Source organism: Sphaeramia orbicularis, chromosome 7 (genome assembly GCF_902148855.1).
Source record: "Sphaeramia orbicularis chromosome 7, fSphaOr1.1, whole genome shotgun sequence".
In the NCBI taxonomy this organism is placed as follows: Eukaryota; Metazoa; Chordata; class Actinopteri; order Kurtiformes; family Apogonidae; genus Sphaeramia; species Sphaeramia orbicularis.
Window position 1 is genome coordinate 47,760,717 of NC_043963.1, and position 26,938 is coordinate 47,787,654.

The window sequence follows — 26,938 nt, forward strand, 5'->3', positions numbered from 1 at the left end:
CTCAGATATACAGCGGACTTCATGACCCCCTACCAGCCTCAACACATCCCTGCATCCTCTAGCAGGTCATGCACACGGCAAAAACTTTTTCTATTCTTTTCAGGGCCCACAAAAGTGGAAGAACAAGACAGAAACTGAGGAAGTAAACGCTTCTTCTTTTAAGTTAATATAAAATTGACTATTATTAGACTTGCTTATTATTTAAGTTTGGCATTGTTTTCATATGCCTTTGTCTATATTTGTGCCCTCTATGATGAATTAGATTGTTTAGAAAACTACCTGAATAGAGTTTATTCATCAAAGATGCAGAAAGCTTCACTTACAGATGATGTCCTCATATATATTGTCGTCAGAGTAGGCATGGTATAGGCCCGAGTTCCGAGCCTCACCTCCCAAAGAGCCTGGCTTTGCTGTCAAACGCTCTGCATCCTCGTACTCAAAGGACTTCCTGTGGCAATGAGGGAGGGGAAGGTGGTGAGTAAAAGGGTCCTAAAGATAGTCTACTTTTCTCTTGTTCACTATCAAATGTGCAGACATTGTTTCACCACTAAATTCCTTATGTTGAAACTAGACAGAAAAACTGAGTGAAACACTGGCATAAGGGAGATCACTGAGCATATGGTGCAAAAGCAAACTGGAGACACAGCGTGAAAGGATTTAGACAGAGATATGTGTAGCAGCTGGCGATATGACAATGTCAGCTGTCATGTAAAAATTAAGCCCCTGCTACTTTTAAAAAAGGACCTAATTTAGTTCAACAAAACCATGTCCAGATACTAATTCACATTCCTTCTACATGCTTTTTATTGTGCAGTTTTTATGTGTACAATTATTTGTTTTACACATGCTCAGTTGCACTTGTATATTATGTATCTCCAATAATCTGTTTGACTACTGAGAGGATTTATACTCATGGATGATGTAATTCCCAAGATTATACATAAAATGTGCACGATGCTCCCAGGAGATTACAGTTTGGCAGTCCACATTTTTGGAGCCTACCATTTTGAAGCCGAGTTTGGCATTTTGAACACTGTCATCTTATTTTTGGGAGCACATGTTCATGTTTTGAGAATAGGGTGAAGCTGGGGAAGAGCAAAGGGTAAAAATGAATCCATTTCTGAAGTATCTTAAAGTTGTAACAGTTTTGGGGTTGGCTCCGGAAAGCCCTGCCTCCCATAGAACTTCTCTCTAGAAATACTAAACCATTTTTTTTTTCCAGGAATCACTCTGGTCTTTTTCGTTTTATTTGGACTAGTAACAAAGTGAAGTGGTGGTCTATCTTTAAATTACTGCTCTGTTAATAAGATTGCAGGCCAAATAGAAGCTTTGATAAATGCAGTGTCAGGTTTTGGTTAACAGGTGTGATTGAGAGCTCACTTGTTGCTGAGTCAGATTTTGTGAGTTTCTTGTTCTTTAATAAAATCCTTTTTCCCCTAGGAGGATGGCTTGACTGCAGTTGTACTTAATAGGCTACACTGACATAGCACTTGATGAAGTTTGATGTTTTAGCAAGTCAGTAAGCTAACTTGTAGCATTAGCTCACTCATAACCCCCTGCAGAAGGCTCTGAACTGTGCCGCTCCTGCAGCTCTGACCCTTTTAGTCAAATATAGTCACTTCAGGGGCAGTGTAATACATGAAGTACATCACCAAGTACCTTCAGCTACATGATAAACATATAATAGTAGTAGTAGTAGTAAAGTTGACCTTGCATAAAGCATCCTAATTAGAATCATGAGACCTATATCACAGGCCAACTGATCAATCATATAATGGAGTTCCAAATTAATGCGAACACTAGCTAATGTAGCCAAGCTAATGTAATAAGGTAGTGTTAAACCTCATGACAGCACAGGAAACTACTCCCACAAATCTCTGAATGGAGACTACAGGTTGGAAATCAATGCAGTATTTTTGAGAATGGATAGGATACCACAAAGCATAATACCAGAGCCCTCAAATTTATTGATATTGTCTTCAACCTCAATGCACCAACACAATTTCTTGTATGTGTGACATGCAGTGAAATAAAGTGTCTCTGGTTTGATTGCAAAAAATAAAGCTTCATTTACAGACAAATCTATATAACAACAACAATATCAGTCACTTTATGCCTTGTTGTTTAGCCTTATGTGTGCATGTGTGTGAGTGTGTGTGTGAGTGTGTATGTGTGATTGTAGATGATGACCCTGGACACATAGAAGAACTAGGCCACATCCTAGACAATAGAGAACAATGCTGCCAGATATCATGTGACATCATAAACGGACCCTGGCCAGCAATTAGTCTCAGTACCCACCCAAAAACTGCCCTAAAAACTAAATCCTACACACCTCACTGCATTCCTGGGTATTTTCACAAAAGGTAGCAGCAAAATAAAGAAAAGCTTGATGAAATTGATGAAAATGCCTCATCCATAGGGCTAGAGAGGCCCCTGAAAGATTTGATCAATATGAAATTATTTAAGTAAGAATTTTTGATGCTTCAGTAATATAAAACAATAGTTTAAGGATTACATGTTCATAACTTAGGAAGTGTATGGCCAGTTTCTTTATTTTGCATGTGACAAAAACACGACCTGAACGACCGCATTTTAAACACAGCTTAAAAGTAACCTCATTCCTAGTCCTTAAATGGGTCACCAGTGAACTGGTAGATGTGAAAAGCCTAATGTGCAGACAAAAACACAGTTCTAACCTGTTTTTCGAATGCCGTGAAATCCCATTGGTCTTTGCAACTGGACATGGAGGAGGTGGGAAGCTGGGCGGGTGTGCAACCCTGCTCCTCCTCACACTAGAGTGCTTGTTATGAGAGGTTACTTTTCGCCTTGTGTTGTCGTTGGCTCCCTGGTACTGGAACGTCCGCTGAGGTTTGGGAGGAGGCTGAGCTTCACCTGTAGACTCTCTGCCTTTCTCCCAAAGTAATTTGTCCCCCTCGAGTTTCCGCCAAAAGCCCCGTGAAGTGTAGAAGTTCCCAGCAGGCATGCCGTCTTCTTGGTCATCAGCTGACAGAGGTAGAGGTTTAGAAACTACTTCAATATCCAATACACAGCCAATTTTTTTGCTGCCATTGGTAGTGAAGATTTGTTTCACTGTAGAGTTTTCAACTGCAGTGTTCGCTTTAGGAAATGCAGATATTTGTGCTGTGAGTGGTTTACTTCCTGGAGTTGAGATTAAAAGTTCAGTGGAACATTTTTGCAAGGGTTCTGACTTTCTACCAACCACACCAGGTCCACAACGTTCTTGGATTTCCCGAAAGTCTAAGCCTACACTTTTAGATTTGGAGAGGGTGGCTTTGGCATGAAGCCCTCCTTTTGAACCCGCATTGGAAAGTCCATTGCCCAGTAGATCCCCGGACAGACTGCGACATACAATTGGAGCACGTGATTTCACCCCAGTGTCCTGACTCTGTTGGCTGCGACCTTCCCACTGTGAGATCTTCTCCCTGATATTTATGCCCTGCTCATGAGAAGGGGACCTCCCCGACTGGGGGCTCATGATGGCCCCTTTTTTCAGGCGATCAACTTCACCACCCCCTCGTCTGCGCTGCTCCTGCCTCAGAGCTAGCATGTTGAGAGGGGGCAAGTGTCAGCTGACACTCAGTTCTCCATTGGTGAATCCATGTGGGATTTTCGTACTACGACAAGCACTAAAAGCCAGGTAATCTGTTGTTAAATAGTCCAAAAAATAACTGTAAAAACACAAATTAATGGATATCACTGTTCCACTACGTCTCTATGCGTCTTCTTCTGCTAGCAGTGTGCCATTTCCTCCTTGTCTGCTTTTGTAAACAACCTGAGAAGAAGATAAGACACAAAAATTACTCATCAATCACCCTGCACTTACAAACAAGTCTGAACAGCATACTAGAGGGTCAAAGAGAGGTAACACTGGAGGTAGCTCACATCAGATCTGAAACTCTACAAATTGTAGTCAGAATTGGAGTGAAGATCAGAAAAGACAGAATGAAGGTCAACTTGTACACGAATAACAGGGAAAGACAGTGAGAAGGTTAGTGTAGTATTCTGCAGTTCTGAGTGTGTGTTTTGAGCCATTCCTGTCTTCTGTAGCCTCAAGGGAACTCTATATTATGTGTAGCTGTTGTCCTAAACCACAGAGCTGGACAAGAACAAAATGCCAATTATACTGCAAAGCATGAAATCTAATTTAGTGTTCTTGCAAAGCTCTTCTTCAGATAACGGGAAGAATGTGCATGTTTAATCATTTCAAAGAACTTTCTAAGCAAATGGACATTTAAAAGAAGAGGGAGATGGCAGCAATTAGGTGGAAATATTTAAAACCACACTTCTCAACATGGTGTAAGAGAAGCTCTTTGAATAGTTTTATTTATGACAGAGTCAAGATAAAAACAGACTAATTAACTGCAGTCTTTGTACCATGATTTGAACATTTATGGTTTTAATCAATAATCTTTGATCTTGCTTCCTCTTATCAGATGCTATCAAACATAGACTTCATGTAAAACTCAGCATTGCCTCCACCCTGACTCATTTTCCCAGAGTCGAAATCAACATGCTCACTGTACAGTCTTGTACAGCGGCTCCTGTCTTGCTGGAAACAAACCATTTGGACACGTTGCACATTGAGGGGTTGAGAGACTGTGGGGAAGAGGAGACATAGTAAAATTCCACAGCTCAGCTCCTGATCATAACAATGCTATGAGCTACATTCCTGTATCAGAGGAAGGGGGGCATATAACTAGACACAGTTAGGACTGAAAGTGACGCTTTTGTCTGCTTTGACCTAAATCAAATGTATGTGTGCCATTGGAATATTGCTCGATCATTGCCAGACCATGTCATGACAATGTGATTCCCAAACTGACCCACTTGCATTATTTGTCTCATGTGTAGCGGTATGTTGTACAGGAAGGCATGAGTTGCGTTTCCTGAGCTTCAGGAAGAAGGATCAGCAGACTGTCCATAATTATGGTGCAGTAAGATTTGCACCCAGCTGCAACCACCGATTTGAGCTATGTTTGGATCAACTATATCCAAACCCTGTGATAATGATCAAATATTCCATCTTGGATTACAGAAAACCTAGTTAGATCTGATAGTTACTATTTACAGTCACTTCTGTGAACATGTTCCAAATCATATTTTTCACGGTATGGAGTTAAACCTGAATGTTGTTATTCCAAGTGAGCAAACTCTGACATAATATACTACCAAATAGCAGACCCAGAGGGCGACTCACTGATTTTTAAGAGGCTGTCAACTCTGCAGATAGGTCTTCCTTGTCCTTTTAGCAAAACTCACTCATTCCCGTAGAAACCAGACAGAGGACCTGAGAAGCTGAAATACCCCGTCATCACACGGCAGCTAAATTAAAACTAATTGCACCTTCAAAACAACCACAGAACGCCCTCCGAAATCAGTGCGACATGACACAGCATGTCGTAGGTGAGGTATTGTATGGCAGTGGTTTACCATCAGCACTGACAGTTAAGTCTATAATAAAAGAAAAATGTGGGCTCACTAAATACCAACATAAAAGGACACACCAAAGATGAAGTGTCTTAAAATGACTAATCCATCAGCAGTTAGCAGAACTGCCTTTGTGCATCCAGGTGAAATTTTTCAAAGAGGTGCAAATGAGTGATGCACCACTTTATTGTGACAACTTCCACCATCTGGAGCCTTTTGTTACTGAAGGGTGTGGAAAGTGTGCTGTGTTTATTAAGCTCTCACCGAAACTGCACCACAGGTTTAATGGCAAAAATAAAGGCTTTCATTTTTCACTCAAACTTTGGCACTTATTAGTAGTTTTCCTGTTTATGCGACTGTTTCTGTCAGTAAATTGGTGAAATATATGTTTCATGTTATGCTTAGTTATTCATTAAATTCCTGTGTATTCCCATATTAAGCAACACCTGCAGATGATTTGCAAATAGTAGTTATGTGAGCATTACGATCAATGACCTCAGCTGCTTCTGTGAGCTGGAGTGACTGCTCACTTCTTTGGTATCATTTTAGACTGTGAGGTCATGTATTATACTTTAGTAGCACTGATAATATGTATAAAGGGTGAAAAAACATTACTCATGTCTACTTCTTTTATAAACCATTCTCTGCTGAATATGGCAAACACCATACCAAAGTCCATTTAGAACGACTGAAATATTTTAAATTACAAAGTTTTCAAAAAAAGTAACGAATGCAAACCTAAACCTTAATATGACCTCCAGTTTCTTAATAAAATAGTATCTAGTTCGGCATTGAAAAGATGATGGAAAAACTACCATCATCATACAGTATACCAACACGGTGTATACTTCCTACCACATTAATTTGACGTTGTGGTTATGTTTGACAGGATGTTTTTTAAGTTCGAAGGGCTGTTTGAAGTATTGCATGTACGCCGAATTGCACTGCATAAGCTAACAATTCATGAAAAAAACTGTAACTTTTAGTAAAATGCATTGGTACACTTTTAAATACTGTAAAATACCAAATTTACTAGATTTAAAACAGATTTGTGTCGCCCCTTGGGCTGCCACACAGAGGAAACATCAAGTTGTGCAAAATGCAATTTCACAACATTTTAATGGCCAAGAAAGAACTGGCGAAAAAACTGTACGCATTACAATAATGTAGAACTTATTCAGTTAAGGTTAACTTACTACTATACAACAGAAAGACAATTTAAGACACGTTACAGGACATATGATAACGAAACATCACGATAATGAAAAGCTTCATCTCGCGTGACTTACCTCTGTTAGCTTAAATGAGGCGCAAACAGTTATTTTCGCTCCACATTTTCCTTTCGATAAAATAAAAAAAAAAAAAAACACTAAATAAAACCCGACTCAGTTCGCTCTCATCGCTCAGCAGTTCTAAAGTACTTTAAGTTCCTGAATAGATAACTTCAGAAAAGAGGAAACGTTTAACAGAGCTAACGGCTGATAACTAGAAACTAAGTTAATAACTATACACATCAAAAACAACAACAAAGAGACTGGTAACAGAAAACGAGGAAAGTAAGCAGCCTGCTTCGCCCCTTGTCCTGTGGACAATTACGATCAAGACATCGAAAAATAAATGTAATTTCCGGTCAAGACTTTCAGAATAAAATCAATATTCGGCTTATCTAAGGTTGACTCCACATCTGAAATGAGGACAGCCTACGAAGTGAGAGAGAATATTTACTCTCTGGAGCTATGCCGTATTTTGTGGACTGTAGGTGGACGTCAAATTTAAAGTAATAGATGCGTTTATCTTCACAGTATTGTCGAAGTTTACGAGCAAAACGCTGTATGACATAATCAAACGGTCGACACAAATTGGTGAATAGGCTTTTTATCAGCTTAAATATAAATTTCTACATTTTGTTTCCATTTCATTTCGATATCACAAATATCAAAAATATCACAAGTTCCTCTAGACTAAAAAAAAAATTAAAATAAAAGCATTAAAAAAAAGTATATTAACTTGGTACGTCAAATACATAACTTCCGGGTTCGACGTAGTCACTTACGTACGACTTGATGTTCTGTGACTGTGAGAAAGTTTGGTTGAATCATCGCGTTTGAAGGGAAGACGTCATCACATCAACTCCTGCAGCTGTCACCGATGAATAAACAGTGTTGTCTTCAAGTGTCCTGGGAAATATGGATGATACGTTATGAGGAGCACCTGCAAGACCGCTTCAGTATCAGCATGAAATAAATGAGGGAAACCGTAAATATTGTGTCGTGGGAAAACAAAACAAAACAAAACTTTTCGAGACATATTATAGCAGTTTTTTACATTTTACACATCCATTTTTTTTTTCTTATTTTGATATTTGTCATTTTGTAGTCACCCTGCTGTAAAATGATCCGTGCCTGTCTTTGACCTACACTGTTGTCCATAAAGTTGGAGTAATATATTTGCATCCTTTCTCATGAACTGATTGTGATATATTGTTGATAGATAATGTGTAACTGGGAGTCAGTATGGAATCATTGCACCTGGTCAAAGGTGATTACTGATGTGTATAAATAGTTTTCAGCTTTGTCACCGTGCATTCACCAGGTAATCCAAGTAAATAATGTAAAAGAGAGGGCATTCAGCTTAAGGAGGAAGTAAATTTCCTTAAATGGAAAACAAAAAACATATCATAAACATTCAAAATTAACATACTTGGAGATTTATGGTTTTTACTTGATGACAAAGGGATGAAAATCTGAAACGGAATAAAAACTTACTGATAAATATAGTTGCGTACAAGTAAAAAGTTAAAGATAAAGTCTGAGAGAATTTCCTGTATATAATTGCTTATTTGCTTTACATATTACTCAAGATACAATTAAGCATTTGTAAAGTAAATATAGATCCTGGATGTCTTTACAGGAAATGCCAGACACTACCAAAGCTCTGATGGTAAAAGGGAATGCATTGAGCAACAACTTTAGGTTCACTGGGATCAATAAACTGCATGCCTGATGCAGATTCCTCCTCTTCATTCTGCTTACGTTGCTAAAAGCTTATTGAATTTAAACTTCAGGGAACAACAGCCATTAGAAAACTCCTTGGGCTACAGGGTGAGCAAGCTGCTATGCAGCTGTATTTACAACTGGTCAGACTCGATGGAAAACATGTAAGAGCAGCTGCAGCTCTGCACAGTCATAAAATCACCACATTCCCTTTGTCAAGTAAACATTGTTCTTCTGATCTAATATTCCATTCATTGTGAAATGCATCAATAAGGAAAATGTCACAGACTTGTTTCATATTGTATTTATTTTCATTCTAAAACATGATGCTTCTCCATATGGAATATAGTAATAAATTATGAATGGGAAAAATAGACAAGATGTGCACATAATTTACAGTGAAGACAAAAGTTTCTTCCACCAAAGGAGAGAACATCACTGAGTTAGAAGGTCACTTTTCTTCAGGAAACTAAAAACTGCTTTTCATTTGTCACAGCACAGATAAGGTTGGACTGGGTGCACCACAGTCTCTGATGGATTTGTGAGCACTTAGTCAGACTTTAGACCCTCCTTGATAAGGTCCAGTTCGTAGCACAGGGTCTCAAAGCGGTATGCCATACGGATCTGAGCCACATTAGTCTTACGGATGTCATTGCCCTCTGGACCCTCTTTCAGGTAGTCCCGACCCAAGAAGTGGGTCTTCTCCTAAAGCACAGAGGAAAACCATAGGCATGTTTTAGACAGTCTATGTATGTGAAACTTAATGTATCAGATAATCAGAAGCAATTTTACTCACATCAAGACAAAACCATATCATTATAAACAGAAACACACATTTCAAGATGAATATGTGCAGTTAATGTGTCAGCTGTTATTGGTAACAGCTTTCTATCTGTGTGTTACCTCATGAGACAGGCCACTCTGCAGAACACTGTTCCTGGAGATCTCACACATGTCACAGGTGCTGAGCTTGAAGACCTGAGCTGCGATGGCATACTCTTCCATCAGTGGTTCCTGTGGACACAGAAACGAACATTTACACTTTGATCTGTCACTCGCGTGCTTTTCATGCTAGTCCTTAGAAAAACATTTATATTGAAATAAATGAGCTATGCGTGATACAGCCTGTGAGTACCGTGAATAATCTGAATTCAAGTGTAGTATAAAAATGTTTTATATGTTGTTTAGTGAGCAGTCAAGTATATACAGCAGGATAGCTCAGTGGGTAACACTACCAGCACTGATGCAGGAGAATGGGGTTTACTTCAATACTGCACCTTCCCAAAAAATTATTTTATCATCCACCATTGCTTAATACAAGAGACAAATATAAACACAGCATATGAAACAGCAGCAAAATCTCACCAAATCTTAGACAGTGGACTATAAGGCTTTGCTTTGATCCAGATTAGAGGTTTTGTTTAGGGACAGAAGCAAAAGCCATCCAGAGGCTTTTGACAAAATATCTCTTACTTCTATTTGCTCCTTAAACAGCAGCTCAGGTAGTAAGTTATTATGTGAAATACTGCACCAAATGAGCAAAGTTTGAGAGGGCAAAGAAAGTGATGACAAATCAGCTCTTATTATTCACTTTACAGTCGACAAATTGTATTTTCTTTCGTCAATTCTATGCAGACTTGGATGAAACTGCCTTTTTGTAGTACAGCAACTGAAGACTGATTTTGCCTGTATTCTATGTGGATCACACATCATTACATTTATGTTTTCAAACTTCAGTGGCAGAATGTTACACCCATGATGCAGGAAGGAACGCTAGGAAGGAACCTGTATACCTGCACATGGTATCCTTTGATTCCTATAATTCCTCCTGTTAGTATTGTTTTCCATTATTTTGCTGAGTATGTTCTGTAGTCATGTTTTCCCCTTGTAGGCAATGACTTCAACACAATACACACCTCTGTAGATGCATAATACACAGAAGTTCAATATCCATTATATACTGTACATAGGTCAGTGTACTCGCTAGTGTATGTTACGATCAAAGATCCTCTCTCCATGTGGTCTGACCTTGGTGTAGTGGAACTGCATGGGGTCGTCGGTTGACAGAGACACCACCAGGCCTTTCTTGTGGAACTCAAGGAGGGGGTTCTTGGCGTATTCCAAAAACAGGCTGTTGTTGCTCAGAGGAGACATGGCAATAGGGATCTGGGTCAGGAAGTACAAGTACTGCAGAACAGGACTCTGGTGATGCAAGACAGAAAAGAGTCATACGATTAGATTTTGGCATGTTTACTGAATAATTTGAATTACTTGTTAGTTGAAATAATTGAAGTTGAGTTTATCTGATGAAGAAGGCTGACCTTCTTGAGATTGAGGCCATGAGAGATGTTGTCAGCAGTCATGAAGGAAGCCAGCAGATGGGTGATGGCTCCAGCCTCACCACAGTGAGGCCTGAACAGGAATGTGTTCATTCCCCTCTGTCTGAAAAGCAGAAGAGAAACCTACAGTTAGGAGAGGACTGACGCTTTTACAGCAACAGAATAGACAAGTGATATACGACCTGTTGTTGTCAAGTGTGTATAATGTGAGTAAGGGAAAAGTCAAGATCTAATATCATCATATGAGGGGAAAGTCATCACGGTAAAACTTATAGAATGTTTCATTATACAAAAACTTCTAATTGTTATTTCGCATTTTTGATGTTGGTAAGGAGAACAATGACACACACAAAAAAAAAATTATTCATAATTGTCCTCAAACGCCTTCAAATTAATTCCCTAGAACAGGGGTGTCAGGCATATATATGGCATACGAGTAAAAACCAGACCACCAAAGGATCCAATTTGGGATGAATTTGTAAAGAGAACAAATTATACTTAAGATATTAACAATCAAGGGTGTCAAAATTGTCTTAGTTCCGGTTCCACATTCAGCCCAATTTAATCTCAAGTGGGTCTGACCAGTAAAATACTATCATAATAACATAGAAATGACAACTCAAAATGTTTCTTTTTTTTTAGTGTAGAACAGTATAATTACATGAAAATGTTTAAAATAATAAACTCTCACAAAAAATATAAATAACCCGAACAAATATGAACAGCATGAAAAGTGCAATTATAGCAATATTCTGCCTGTTAATAAATGCTTGGTGCCTTCGTAGTGCCATTGTGATCTGTACGTTTTTAATGCATTTGTGTAAATGACAAGATGAGGCATAATATTGTTGAAATTGCATTTATTTTCTTATGAAATTCCAGGTTTTTGTGATTGTTCATGTTATTCAAATGTTTTAATGCATACTATGTAGATAAACATTTTCATTATCTAATTTAACTTTTTTCAGTGTTATTATTTTACTGGTTGGACCCATTTGAGGTAAAATTGGGCTGCATGTGGCCCCTGAACTAAATTGAGTTTGACACCTATGCCCTAGATTTAATGAAATAAAAATGAACATTCAGTAAGTATAACAAGACAACAGTGACAAAGTAACTTCACTGGTAAAACTAAATGGAAATCACCTCCCTGTTGGTTAGTATTATTCTGTAACAGACAAAGTAGGTCCAGAGAGACAGAGGTTGTTACCTGCGGAGCTGGTTGAGCACAGCGATGTTGGCGTACATGTAGTAGATGTAGTAGGTGTAGGAGGGGTTCTTAACAATATCCCACTCCTCTGGCTTGGGGCTCTTGGTGGAGAACATGTGACCGCTGTGTTTGGACTCATCGTCCACACTGTCGAAACCTGTCACCTACACACCAACAGGTCAAAGGTTAACTACATAGTACGACACTTGGGTGACTCAACAATAGAGGTAAATCAGGGTTAATTACTAAATGACCAAGACTATAATAGGTTTCTCCTACCATTACAGGGCTTAAGTGCAGCACTCAAAGCCAATTTGGCACAAAATAAATGTAAAATCAATGTGGAAAGCACCAAAAATAAATGACTCTCTCCAGATCAAATTTTTTGTAGTTGACAATCAGTCGACTTCTGTAAGAATTTTTCTTCTTAAGCATTTCTTTTTGAACAGTTAAATCCAAAATAATATGAAATTACATATATTTATTATCAAACACTTAAACTTTTCTTGCCCTACCTGCGTCAGAGGTCTACAACCTTTACAATCTTTTTTAACACAACAGAATTAGAAAAAAAAGTCTCCGGCCAAGAAAAAATAGTCAACCCCATCTATGATTTACATTAAGGTCTTTAGCGCAACTGTACAACTACAGTCAAGACAATTTAAGATTTTTGTTTTTTGTAAGCTTAACAGACTAATGATGAAACATTGAAAAAAATGTTCTTTGAATAAGCTGCATATTTTTTACAGTTGAAAATGTATGAATGGCTTTAGCCTAAAAACAATGTTCAAAAAATATTTAAAAAATATATATATTTTTTTGTTTTTGTGATAAAGCCATATGGAGCCATATAATAAGACTAATAAATGCTTTACTCAGTTTTAAGGAAAACATGAGTCCAGGCAGCAAAAACCGAGACAAAACACCAAACAACTAGCAATGAAAAGAATACATCTGTGACTGAAATAAGAGACAACACTGAATTTTTTCTAAAATATATATAATAAAAATAATCCTAAAATTAGATATTAATGCACATAAAATGTACTTACTTTTTATCCTCACAATATTATGGGGTTTGAATGTTCAACTACAAAATGGTTATGCACAGTACAAGTCCTTTGAAATAAACAATAGTTTTGCAAATCATATTTGATTTCTCAGATCATGTCCTCCTGTGTTTTTCATTTTTTGCATTCCAGGCTTTCATTATAATACCTGACAACCTGAAACCTAACACTAAAACAAAATAATAACTTACTCGAAGCTTGACAATTCTTCAAAATAAAACTCAAACTTCTTATTTAACTAATTATCAAATAGAACTAATCTGAATAACCCAATAAAAATGAAATGTCATGAACATTTGAAAACTGTGCATTTCAAAGTGAATGTATGGTACTTTTCTAAAAACAGAGGCTATTGGGTTTGTCATCTTTTTGCTATCGATGATTCTGTTCCTCACTCACATGCTTAAGGAAGATGCTGAGTTCTGGGTTGGACTGGGGGTCGATGGTGGCCTGGAACACAGGGAGGAAAATGTTCTCCAGCATCTTGCCGAAGTGAGGTACAAAGTTCCTGCCTCTGAAGATGTCACTAAGAGGAGGACGGACAAGGTAAATGGATTTATAAGGGAGGTGACAGGAAATATATCAGTATATAGTGTCGCAGAATAGTTAAAAAAAACAAACAAAAAAAACCTACTAGATCCTGGGAACTTGGATCATCCATTTGAGGTTTGGGGAGTACACTCTGTGCTTGTTGAACCAGCTGGAGAGCTTGGTCCACTCATTGGGGTTGCAGCCATAGATGGACAGACGAGGCTCTGCATACTGGTACTTGGCCTCCTCCAGGTCAGTGGCTACTTCCTGGTTTCCACAGTGGTCAAGAATAAGACTGGTAAACTGAAACTGGTAAACTGCTAAACCACTGTTACCAGTATTTTTTTTTTTTTTTTTTTGATTACACAAACTGACCTTGATGATGGTGGCAAAGTACTCTCCATGGATGTGGTTCTCAGTCTTCAGGTACAGGTCACGCAACTCGCTGGCTCCCACAGGATTGTACTTGGCATTGAACTTATCAAAGCGCTGGAAGGTTTGTCTGCCCTTCAACCAAACAGCACAGAGTTAAATAGAAAACTGTTTTCCTGTCAAAAACCATATAGAAAAAAGGCAAAATATGCAAACTTAACAGTTTGGTTTGCAAATATAAATGCACATTTCAAACATATCATGCTTCAGACAAAACTACAGTGTGTCAGAACATGTATATATATATCCTACAAAGCCAAAAAAAAAAACGGTCATGTCAATTTAGGTACGATCCTTCCATTGTGTTTAACAGGGTTTTTTTCACAAATGTTTGGAGTAACCCATTTACACAACAGCAGCAGCTGCTATTTTGCTTTAGCTTAAAAGAGGTTGTATTATGTTTAGTTATATCCTTTTTTTTTTCCCCCCAAATATAATGTAGGTAACATTGTGCATTTGGGAATTCTTCAGAAAATTATAAAAATAATTGGGGCTCAATTCTTTCAAAGAGTTCAATTTCACAGAGCTCAGCATGACACTTAACTTTTATTCATTTTCACTCCTGTCATACACTTGCATCCATGAGACTACAACAATAGGACACAGTTTCTTGCACTAGTAAGACTTTTATTAGTTTCTGAAGCCTGATGTGGTAGAAATGCACTATGTTGTATTCATTTGATATGTATGCTTTATTATTATTTTATTATTATTATTATTATTATTATTATTATTATTATTATTATTATCATCATTATTATTATTATTCAAAAAAAAAAAAGGAAAATGCATTTGTTTGTTGAAAATATTTCGTATTGGCAAACTAATCTGTGTTTACACGTGAATCGTGGTGCATTTGTAAAATATGTTTGATTTATTTGGAATGTTTTAGAAAAAAATCATCACTATCAGTCTGACCATGTGTCTTTACAGTGTAATAGCAGTAGTTCACATTGTTCTGTCAGGTGTGTAACATACAGCATGCACATCCAAGGAGTCCACGGTCAGGTCATATGGGTGCAGGTTGAGGGACTCGAAAAGCTCCTTCATGGTGACCTCGCGTCCCTTGAGGTTGTGCACAACGCGGTCTGCATCCACCCTGTAAGACTTCTTGATGAAACGCAGGAGATGCTTCTGGTTCATGCAGGCAGCAGCGTGGATGTGGGTGTCCACCTGAACGAAAGGCAGTGTTGAGTTCATGTTGTGTAGTAACTCTACTCAACCAAAAGAGGGAGCCAAACGCAAATACAAAGTTTATGTCAGCTGGACGCAATGACAGCACCATTTGTAAAGAGTGAATATCACAAGGTTTAAAGATGTCAAGTCACATATCACTGCTTTACAACAAGTTCTAAGAATTTATTTTTAACTATTCAGCTATATTTTAACATTTTAAAGCTGTTTAGTGATGGAAGAGTGATATATATATATATTTTTTTATTTTAGTTGGATGTTAACACTTAAAGACCCACAACTCTCACAACTTTCAAATGATGTTCTTTGTCTTTTCTAAATGATTTATCACCATTTATTATAATATCCTCTGCATTTTGCATTTTTCTGTGTAAATTAGATATTTTCCATATTTCATTTACTGAAAACGAATTTGTTCATAAAAAAAATCAGAGTAAATTTAAAGCTTATTGGATCAAATCAGAAAAAATGAAGGAAAAGTGACTTTTTCAACAAAATATATCATTAACTGAACATAAAACAAGTGGCTACAACCACCATCATTGATCAAACTCCATGGGTTTTACTGCTGAGTCAGTGTTGTAGAAGATGACACTGTTTCCACATTCACTACAGAGCCTCTGAATGTGCAAATGGGTCCTATCTGACGACCATAAGAAGATGACAAACTGCATTTTACACCACTTATTTACATATATTGATAGGACTGGCAGATTAACAGGTATTACATATTTTAGATCAGTATATGCTGTTGGTCAGTGGTGGGCGTTTGGGTCTTTATGGGTTAATAACTAGCACTTAATGGTACAGCTGCAAAAAATAGAAAAGAATAGCAGGCATGCCAAGGTAAAAGGTATGGTGGGGATAGTTACCTTCCTGCAGTTGTAGAAGTCCCTGTGAGGGTTCATCTTCAGCTCCTTCAACTCCTCCATCTCATTCAGCATCTCATGCACGTTGAACTTGGACATGAGGAATTTGAGGCGGCGGTGGGTGTAAGTCTTACTGCAAAGTGAACATGGATGTTGGCACATTGGCATTACACCATGTCTACATAGTGCTGGTGTAGTTATAATTATTAGTTTAAAGTTTCTCATATTTACTAGTTAACATAGTCAAAGGAACTTACGTTGGGCCCTGTGCAATGAGAGCAATGAGGAAGTTCATGTCATCAATGAAGGTGTTGTAGTCGGGGCACGGCAGGTCTTTTGGCTGGTGTTTGTCAGCAGCAGCAGCGTCACTGTACACATAGATGACACCATCCTTCATACGCGCAACATATCCCAGATTCTTTGGCAAGTCCTGGGTATCAAAAGGGTCTTCACCATTCTGTGCAGGAGGTGTGAAGACTGAGGATGGTTGAAACACATGTTAGAAACCTGATGGTACAACCGCTGCATCTTACTACTAATGTGAGCTAAATATGGATATACTTTTCAGCACTGGCTCCTTAGATAGATAGATAGATAGATAGATAGATAGATAGATAGATAGATAGATAGATAGATAGATAGATAGATAGATAGATAGATAGATAGATAGATAGATAGATAGATAGATAGATAGATAGATAGATAGATAGATAGATAGATAGATAGATAGATAGATAGATAGATAGATAGATAGATAGACTTTATTGATCCCAAACTAGGAAACTGTACTGAACTGTGAGATGTCCTGCATTTTCTAACCCTAATCATCTCTGTTGTGTCTTCACCTGGCTGCACCTGATCTTCAGGTTTGAAGGTCTCTCCCTCAACCTCACGCATGTACTGGGAGGCGGTCCGAGGGAAACGCTGGTAAGCCAGCCTCATGTACTTCTCCCTGATGGTCAAGGCACGGTACAGACCTTTACAGGACAGCTCGAAGTCATCCATGGTCACCTGAAGAGCACATAGAATACACATTTCAGGTGCCAGTATGTCCTTCAAACAGTGTCCACATTTATAGAATTACTTTGTCATAACAGAGTTCTCCAAAGAGGGCACTATCAGTACATCCATAGTAATATAATACCAGTAGTTATTATCATATACTCCAATAATGATGAGATTAGTGACACTCCCAATCCAGGAGGACTGTAAATACAACTGCATGAGGGGGCTTCTAAAAGTTCATGGAAAAAGGACATTTGGAAAAAAAAAGTTTATGTCAAGATGTTTATTTTTCAACATATGTTCCATCTAGGTCAATACACCTCTGCAAGCATTGATATCAGACTTTGAGTCCCTCTGTGTAAAACTGAGGGCCATGCGATTTAAACCATGTCAACACTATGTTCTTTTTCCACAAGCTTTTTGAAGCCCCTCTTTACATAGTACATTAGAATGTAGAGGAAACTCTGATCATCTGTGACATCAGTATACGTGTTTTTAGATTTACTACGTTGTTGCAAGGTTTCCACATACGTTTAGCCACAATTGTTAATTTCATGTTTTTTCCTTAGTAATAGCAAATATATAACAAATTATAACAAAATCTTTAAAAAGACATGATATTCATTATCATCAGCTTTATACCTCTGTGTACTCTTGTTACATGGTTTTCAAACATGTACACAGTAAAAAAAAAAAGTTTTAAATAACAAAAGCAATATTAAAACATTTTCCATGGTGAGTACATGAAAGGGTTAAATCCTAATAATGTAAAATGACCATCTGCAAGTGTTGTTGCATTTATTTATACATAAATGTAGAAAACCTTCTAAACAAAAGTTATCTAATTTATTATTTAGTAATTTATTAATACCTTAATAACCACCTCTTTATCAATGACATGGAAGAAAAGCCAACAGAAGGGGCATTGTTCACCAAAATGGCCATAAATTATAACACACCTTTTCACTGAAACAATTCAAGCCATAGAAACATACTCATCATGCTGACTGTGCAAAATGATTTAGAAAACTCAGCACTTCTCCCATTGTACATGTTCAAAATATATGTTCGTGAAAGGTGAACCCCGGGCTGCTCTCGGTTTAACTCCATTCATGGACGTCTGGTCAGATGAACAGACACTCAGGTCACTGACCCACAGACACTTTTAGAAAGTGAAAGTCAAATGACTCCAGGTCACCTTTAAAAATCTTCATACAAAATCTATCACGAGATTAAAAATATCACAAGAGATTTATTCTAATCCATTATTAGGTCTAATGAGACAAATAAATAAGTAAGTAAGTTAGTTAATAAGTTTATAAGTTACTTGGTGTGTTAAGACACATTTTTCGCTAAAATGTGGTGGTGCTACATATTCAAGACCCACTCCCTCTGCACACAAGACTGGCTCATACTGATGAAATGGAAACACAGTTTTTCAATGTAATTACACTCTAATGAAAACTTAAAAGTAATAACATTTCATCTCTGCAAATAGATCCTCTTTAATTGTACTAACTGCGCCTTTAAGCACACTCAACAGTGAAGAGACAACACAGAGATCATACATCCATACCTACATACTTCACCAAGGTGACACCAGAGGATTTGCTGCCTGTATTTATTAAGTCCCAAATTTTGTCTGTATGTAACACTGGTCTAGAATTTTATGTATTTATTTTTTGATAAATTATTTGTCTTCGAGATTAGATATGCTAAATCTTACATACTTTAATAAGATGAATTGAAAACAAGGTTATCTGGTTATCTGATGTTTTCAATATATATGATAAAGTGTTTTTAACCATATCTATTGGTTTATGTACATTTGTGCTATAGATTTAATAAATAAGATTTTATAAATCTTGCACTAGAAAGAACCTGAAAAGTGAATGTATTGCGATGTGCACATGGTGTATTGAAGTAGATCTTGTAGCTCTTAGAAATGTTCCATTTGTTAAAAACCTATTCTTTCATTAATTCTCAGAATTTCACATTTTGACCCATAACTGTGCCAAGGAACTTACAGCCAACCAGCATTTTTGACTTAATTTTAAATCTTTATTAGTGACTCAAATTTGATAAAGTTTCTGAGACATTTTACTTGTAGAGCAGTGTAATCTGCAGTTAAGCTGTTTGCATCACAGAAATTTAATCTATTCATCATTTTATGAAAGTATAATATAAAATAAAATGAACAGTACCCCAGCAGCGTAGTCTCCAATGACGGCCACTCTCTGGAAGTCAGGCACCTCCAGGTACGTGGGCGTGTCCACCTCCACCTGGACCACAGGGGCAGCAGCTGTCTGGGCAGCGGCTGCCGGCACGGCCATAGTGCGGCTGCGCTGATGCCTCTTACTGTGGGTGAGGATAAGTGGACTTCAGCTACTGTTCAGGTAGTATGTGGGATTTGTGCAAAAAGATCCACTCTAAGAGGTCCTGATTAAATGAGTAAACAAATAAATAATAAGTATTTCCACTTTCTGCTGACTTATTCTTCTACTCCACTACATCTCAGATGTAAATGTTGTACTCTTTATTTAACTACATTTGTCTGAGAGCTGATGTGATTTTTGAAGTTTTCCTTTTAGGGTTGAGTTTAAAATTGGGGTGGCCTTGGGCAAGACACTTCACCCTCCTTGCCTCCAGTGCTGCTACTCACACTGATGTATGAATGCGTATGAATGTTTGGTGGTGGTCAGAGGGGCCGTAGGTGCTGATTGGCAGCTACGCCTCCATCAGTCTGCCCCAGGACAACTGTGGCTACATATGTAGTTTACCACCACCAGAGGGAGAATATGAGAGTAAATGAATAATGGATCCAGTGTGCACTTTGAGTATGCGTTCACAGAAAAGCGCTATATAAATCTAATCTATCATTATTATTATTATTATTATTATTATTATTATTATTATTATTATTATCATTATTATTATAAAATTGCTTTCCCTCATGAACTGAATATATTCTTTAAATACTCTCTGAGATTTACTAGAAAATACAATGTCAGAAAACTGAAAGAGACCTGTTTTTCTGAGCTTATCAAACTTAACTCTCTGTTCTCACAGGACAACCAAACTACACACATACTGTATGATGTAGATTCCACAAATGTGCCCTTCTCTCAATTTATACAGAAGGCCTAAGGAAAGAAGTGGAACCCCAGGAAAAAAGTTTTGGAAACACTTAATTAACCCATAAAGTCACAGTGCTATTTTTCCGTCAGTTCCCAAATGGATTTTCTCTCTATTTAACCTTTTTTCAAAGATTGATCACCTTTTGTTATTATATTATCATCTGTATTTTGAATATATTCAATGAAAATCAGGTATTTTCATATATTTAATTTATTGATCATGTAGATATTCACAAAACCTCAGACAAAAGCTGAGGGTTATTATATCAGAAACAGAGAAAATTGAAGAAACAGTGACTTTTTCAGTAAAGATCTCAACTGAACATAAAAACAAGCATCATAATCCACTGTCATTTGTCAAACTCCATGGGTCTTACTGGTGAATCAATGCTGTAGAAGATGACATAATTCCATATTCACTACAGAACCTCTGAACATCCAAATGGGTCATATTTGATGACCATGAAAAGATGAAAAATTGCATTTTACCTGAATTATTTCAATGTATTGATAAGTTTTGTGGTTCAGAGGTTATTAAACATTTTAGATCGGTAGATGATTTTGGTAGCCAGTGGCTGTTTGAGTCTTTGAGGGTTAAACTATCCAGCAAGTGGTTCAAATGAGCTCAAACCTAAACATGCACAGCAGTAAAACTCAAGTATGCACTCAAAGTACATCTTTTTGATAAATCTTGTACATGGGTGACAGTATTATGTAGATACATAAAGAAAAAGTCACATTTTCTTTGTGTTCGTTTTCTGTAGATGATTTTCTGTCTCACCGCTTCTCAGTGTTATCCTCAGTGTGCAGATGGTGGGCCATCTCCTGGTGCATGATGGGACAATCCTCAGCCACATCGAACATGGAGATCTCATCGCGGGTGTTCTCGTCTTTGGTCTCAGACGCAAAGACTTGCTCCGCGAAGGCCCGCATCTTATCATCGGTCTCTGTCACAGGCACAGTGAAGGTGTACTTATGTTATTGGGAAGTGAAAAGCATTCTGGTCCTATTACATCATGCAACAAGAGCTAATGAAACTATTGTTATGTCTTCAACCACAAACTATGAACCTGATTCTGAATGAGGATCAGCTGAATGAAACAAACATGACATCCTACGTATATGAAGTCAGAACCGGATGTGTCTAGCACATGCATTTTATACATGGCCAAAGACAAGACTCAGCATCTACAGAACAAACAACTCTGACCGTTTGTTTGGACTGTGAACAAATAGACCCATGCATATACTACAGTTTCATCTCGACTCATACACAGTTGAGTCTTTAATCCATAACTCCAGACCCCTGTGTTCTGTTCAAAATCCAGAGTTTCTGGAGTTATGGTCTGATCTATCAACAACAGCATGTCTCCAAAGAAACAAAGATGGCAATGTCCTCCTATAGAACTTTCTAGATGAAATTCTACATGATACATGCACTTTCTGACCAAAGCCAAGACTTTCTACTCTAAGACAAGAATGGAGCACAGGCCCAAAAGTAATTTCATTTCCCACCCTTAACCCTCCATACTTACTTTGACCTGATTATGGTCAGCAAGAGAGTAGCATCGAACATCATGAAACCCAAAGGAGAGAGTGTTAGAAAGCATGGGTTAAAAATGTTACATTCACTGTGTTAAACATGAAGAGGACATACAGTATAGACAGAAATCTGGGACTGGGATCTGCAGTAAAAGCACCATAAAAAGGATATATTTAAAGAACATTTTCTGATCTCAAATATTTATAGCAATTACATACAGCATGATATATTAGAAATACATGCAATTGCAATATGAGGGTTCCATTTCTGATATTATTACACTTATTAAGGATGTATAAATGGTTTATAATTAGGTATCAGATAGGTGTTACTTTATCCTTTTTCGCTTAAAAATAACATGTGAGTCATTTAAAACTAGTAAAAGGGAGATGTGCTGTAAAAGCCATAATTCAATACAGCAAACAAAACTTTTTTTGAGTATTATTGATTCAGTATGAAACATTTGCTTGTGCTAGCAAGACACAAACTAGCAGATATGTCAACATATTGGCATGCTCATGTAATTTATGTAAATGAACACTCAGCTTACACGTTTAATCTTTTTTTAGTGTTTTAAATGAAAAAAAATTGAAATTGTTTCTTTAAATTGAGTGAAATGAATGAATGATTAGTGTTTATTGCTCAGTGGCTGCTAGATATGTAAATAGGTTACATGTTAGCAAGTTTATAAAGCTTGTGTTTACCTCACTGAAGGTTGTAGGTTTGACTTATTGCAAGTTTGTATGTAAGATTTCATGCTCTTGTACTTTCAGGAAGTTTGTGTTGAAACGCGTTCTGTGCTGAAGGCCAGTCATTTCTTGAAATTAGCTGATTATTTCTAAGCCAATGTCTCAGGTGCTTCCATCCATGAAAACAGCCCGAGCACCGAGTTCTATCAAGGACACTCAAAGTCAAGTTTTCCATAAAAATCCTCACATCTACTTCAAAGTGCCTTAACGCCTTCTTTCCTTACAGCAACACGAGGTACCATTTGCCGAGTTCGCTAACATCCATAATCACCTCCCAGGACAACACAGACTCTAAAACGAACTTCATGTGGGCATTAACAATTTTTCAATATTGAACATTTAAGACATATTAATGGTGGTGAAAGTTGTACTCTATAAATCTTAATTTGTCAATTAATAAATATCAGATAAAGATCAGTTACTAATGATACCTGAGGCTTAACAGTAAGGATAAACAAGCAGCAGGTCACTCTTGCCCTTTTTGTTTGATTTCTAGTATTATAGCGACTTACTGGGGATTTATAAAGTGATTCCAACCTATTTAAAAACCTAATTTCAACCATTTCTAAATCCTTCATAAGGTAGTTTTACTGTAAATTGGTACTGATATGAGTACACATGATGTTAAATGAGGGATGAGTAAATAAGTAACTTTTGAGATAACAGACTATGATGACAAATGACAGTTAAATTGCATTGTTTTTATAGTCACTGTTTGAAATTGAACATAGCAGCTGGGTAAATGATTGGTAACTCTGTGATTAAGGCTCATGCAGTGATGATTTCCTGTTCTCAGTGCTCCAGGTGTAGTACTGCATGAGAATGACTGACATGATGCAGGATACCAGATGATCCCACAACTGAGCACCTTTACTTTCACATTTTCATGCATCCTTTCCTCATGACATTCAGTAAGAACCAATAGGGGCCTGTCCTTTGATGACAAGTCAGCCTTCCTTGCGTGCCTCTTCCATGGACTCCCAGTGGAGAACAACCAGCAACTACAACTTCGTCATTTATTAATGGAAATGTTCACTTTCAGTTTGGTTTTAAGTGTGAATGCCAAGTTTGAGAGGCATCTAAGCATATGTAATGAACATGAGAAACAATGATGAAAGTGAACAGTACATTAATAAATGGTGTTCATTTCTAATACATTTAATTTCTTCTAATATACCAAATTCATGTTACTAAACAGCATTAAAATGCAGTTTGTTGACATGATTCACGTGATGTGTTCTCTGGATGTTGAGAGGCCAACATCCACAGAATTATCCATGCATTTGAAATGCTTCAAATATTCTCCAGGGATGCTTGAAAAGTCTCTTATCTGGCTCTGTACTTACTTCCTCCCTGTGCTGGGTTAGCAAAATATCACAGTCAGGTAGGGACGGTCGAGGTTAGAGGGAAACAAAACAAGTGTGATTATGTTGCAGAACAGTCATAACAGAACAGCTTGGGAGCAACACACAGAATGGTCCATTTGGGGATAATTTGAAATAAGTAGAAGAGAAATATCTTTCATTTTGTGTCATTTAGGTGAACTTTGATCAGTTTGATCTTTAGTGCATTCACTGTCTGTACTCCACACCTGCTCCAGGTGATTTCCATAAACTGCTTAAACAGACTACATGACAACAGTGGTGTGGAATTTTTGCATTCATAGCAAGTGTAAAAGGCCCAGCAACACCTCCAACCTGATCATCACAACCGAAGGGTATTAGCTGTGAAATCAAGCTCTTGAGACAGCAGCTGCTTGGACCGTTACACTTCTATTTTTTACTCCTGACGGCATTATGTGGCTTGCCAGTTGCACTGTGACTTATGAAGGAAAGCCCATAATTGGTCCCTATTCCAACAGCACTTCAAGCTGAAGTTAATAAACTTTATTTTACCTCTGAAATCCAAAGTTGTATGGAGCTGCACAATGCAAAGACAGAAATCTGGGGAAAGTGCTTTGAAAGGTAACCTAAAAAAAAAAAACCCTCCCTGGTGCCTTAAGAACAGGCTGTATATAAAGATGGACTGTGCTGTTTTATATCACAATGGAAAGGCAAAAGCAAAACATCACACAGTGGGGAGTAGCCATTTTTTTTGCCTGTACTTAGTAGAGACACAAAGCAGTCATTACACCTGTTAGTGATCCATTTTATACACTTCTGCTTTGAAGAGACCTGTGATTGGCTAAAGTCTCCAGTCATGTGACAGATGTTCTACAGCCTGAAAACAGACAAGGTCAGGAAACCCTGTTTAAACAAGAGGTTTATTGGGGAATTTTTGCCCAGTGACACTAAAATAACTCTACCTACTTATACTTTGATGATGCAGCTGCTTATGGCAGGCATGCAAAACAGTCCAAGAATGTTATTAAAATAGATAGAATTTTCTTAAAAGCCACTTCTGACCTGATTAAAAAACCTGCTGATGAACACACACATCTCATACACACAGCGCATTGAACAAAATCCTACAGTTTTAGAGCTAATACTTCCTAACTTAGCTAGATTCAGCACTAATTTGCATCATTATGTAAGTGTTCAACTGCTCATACATGACGACAGAGTTATATGATATGATGATGAAACTCAAGTTGTCATCTGAGAACATTTTTCTGAAACTATCATCTATTTTTAGAAGTAAAAATCATTATTTGTTTGCAAAGTTAAACAGGTAAAACTTATTATTACAAAATCACAGATATGCAATGATTACTTTTCTACTTTTTCCTTTTGAGAGTATATGGTGCCAATGAATACTTTTGAACTTTATGCATCACAACCTCAATAAACCTGTCAGTATGGCTGTCGAGAATATTGCCAGAGTCACCCTTTAGAGTGACAAAGCAACACTGGTAAATGGAGGACTATTTATTACCTTAACAGTTGATGATGTGCTACATAGTTAGGGGTGTGACCCTCAAGATTGTAAAGTACATCTAGACTGAGATTAAGAACAGAAAACTTTCATTCTTTCAGGATGATGTTTATTCAGAGATGTTTTGTCTCTTCCATCTTTTAGGAAACTTTCAAAGAAGCACAGTACAAATTCACTGAAATGCACTGACAGATTTCCTCAGTTCTTCTATTCAACCTTTTTTTTTTTAATCGATTTATTTCGAATATGGAAATGGTACAAGCTTCCTAATTGCTACTAATTGACTTCTTTGCACAACATCATATAGAAATTAAAATTCAAAGAAGCAAAAAATAATAAAACCAACCATGTCAGAGCAACTTTTTTAAAATGCCATCAAGTCATTTTCCCATTTAGGTAAGAGTGCATGTGCCATTGTGCCCATACTCACCTGGCACTACGACTTTAGGCATGGTGACTATCTTCCGGTGAAACGCTCCCTGAGGACTGGTAGAGGGTGGTCAGCCACTGGACCCCTGTAGTAGGGAAGTGTGGAGTCCTGTGCTGGGTCTGTGCAATATTAAGCTCACCCTCTGCCTCACGTGTAACCAGAACCTGTTGCTGTGCCTGTGCTGGACATGCCTTGAGGTAACGGAGGAATCATATGTGTGCTCCAATTCTATTTTAAGTTGCCTGAGTCGGCCTAGGACCCACTGACTGGTACAGCGTGTGGACAAAGCCAGGGGGAATCAGATTATATAACAACTTGATAGCTGCACAGGTTGCTGGGTACATGGCAGCGGAGTTTTTGGATGAGTCCTCATTTACTAAGATCATCATGTTCCTGATGACCCAGACACAATAAATGGTATCAAATGCAAAAGTTTATACATCGGTCAACTTTTCATACTCTCACATTACTTGTCAAATATTTTCATGCAGCTTCCCATTCAGTAATTTTTCTTTACACATTGATGCCAATTTATCTATCTCTCTTGTTGCTAGATTTAGCAAACTTTTCAGTCTACCCTAGCAAGTTTTTTTTTTTTTTCTGTTTGTTTTTGTTTTGTTTTGTTTTGTTAAAAAAAAAAAAAAAAAAAGCACCTTTAGCTACGTTTAAAATTGGTTGGAAACTTTTAGTAACTTCTGAAAAGTGACCCAGACACTAAAAAACACACATTTTCCCTCTAGATGACACAAAATTATTTTCTCTGCTGCAAAAGTCAGTGTTTCTAACTGAGCCCCTTTGTTGGTATATTTAATGATTTTTCAGACCCCTCTAGAGACTCTTTATCAAAAAAGGGACTAATGACAAATCCATCAACTTTTGGTGTTACTGGAGACTCTGATGTGAAAGCATGTATCGTTCTTTGTCTAAAACAAATCACTTAATATAAATCACTCCCTGCATTTATAGTGTTAATGTAGACTGAAAATTTAACCCCTTCATGCATAAGTCACTCCAGTGGGCAGTTATTCTCCAGCTGTTCTCTTGTATATTAATGGGTTTAGTTGTTTTAGTTCCATATCAGCCAACCCAGTGGACACTTACACATCATCTC

The 26,938-nt window shown here is 37.4% G+C and overlaps 2 protein-coding genes across 5 annotated transcripts in view; both read right to left on the reverse strand.

Moving 5' to 3' along the window:
* dennd2c (DENN/MADD domain containing 2C) overlaps nt 1-7,059 on the reverse strand; it is a 34,034-nt gene extending 26,975 nt beyond the window's left edge. The window contains exons 1-3 of one of the 2 annotated variants that reach the window (XM_030139634.1): nt 6,741-7,058; nt 2,700-3,796; nt 324-448 (exon numbers count right to left, since the gene is read on the reverse strand). In XM_030139634.1, the coding sequence (XP_029995494.1) occupies nt 324-448; nt 2,700-3,571 (997 nt within the window). In that variant the 5' untranslated portion in view covers nt 3,572-3,796; nt 6,741-7,058. Of the gene's footprint in view, nt 1-323; nt 449-2,699; nt 3,797-6,740 lie in introns of both variants that reach the window. The other variant, XM_030139633.1, reaches the window with a different exon arrangement.
* A 1,673-nt stretch (nt 7,060-8,732) lies between these two features.
* On the reverse strand, nt 8,733-25,982 carry ampd1 (adenosine monophosphate deaminase 1 (isoform M)). Of its 3 annotated transcripts, XM_030137720.1 has the most exons (17): nt 25,828-25,964; nt 23,870-23,881; nt 21,767-21,772; nt 21,013-21,178; nt 19,299-19,452; nt 16,935-17,100; nt 16,347-16,566; nt 16,093-16,222; nt 15,005-15,199; nt 13,970-14,101; nt 13,698-13,861; nt 13,463-13,589; nt 11,994-12,157; nt 10,766-10,886; nt 10,473-10,646; nt 9,348-9,458; nt 8,733-9,149 (listed from the first exon to the last, which is right to left on the reverse strand). In XM_030137720.1, exons 1-17 carry the CDS (start codon nt 25,847-25,849, stop codon nt 8,994-8,996), a joined length of 2,220 nt encoding a protein of 739 aa, XP_029993580.1. In that variant the 5' UTR covers nt 25,850-25,964; the 3' UTR covers nt 8,733-8,993. The 3 variants fall into 3 exon arrangements, with proteins under 3 accessions (XP_029993580.1, XP_029993581.1, XP_029993582.1); XM_030137721.1 differs by lacking the exon at nt 23,870-23,881 and having other exon boundaries at nt 25,828-25,982; XM_030137722.1 differs by lacking the exons at nt 21,767-21,772; nt 23,870-23,881 and having other exon boundaries at nt 25,828-25,977.
* Nucleotides 25,983-26,938: the final 956 nt, after the last annotated feature.

Coding starts and splice junctions, on each gene's coding strand:
- ampd1 (XM_030137720.1), bottom strand. CDS start 25,849: ATGCCTAAAGTCGTAGTGCCAG. Junction 16,223..16,346: donor CTCATTGCACAGGGCCCAAC/GTAAGTTCCTTT, acceptor TTCACTTTGCAG/TAAGACTTACACCCACCGCC. Junction 10,647..10,765: donor ATGGCCTCAATCTCAAGAAG/GTCAGCCTTCTT, acceptor TTGCATCACCAG/AGTCCTGTTCTGCAGTACTT.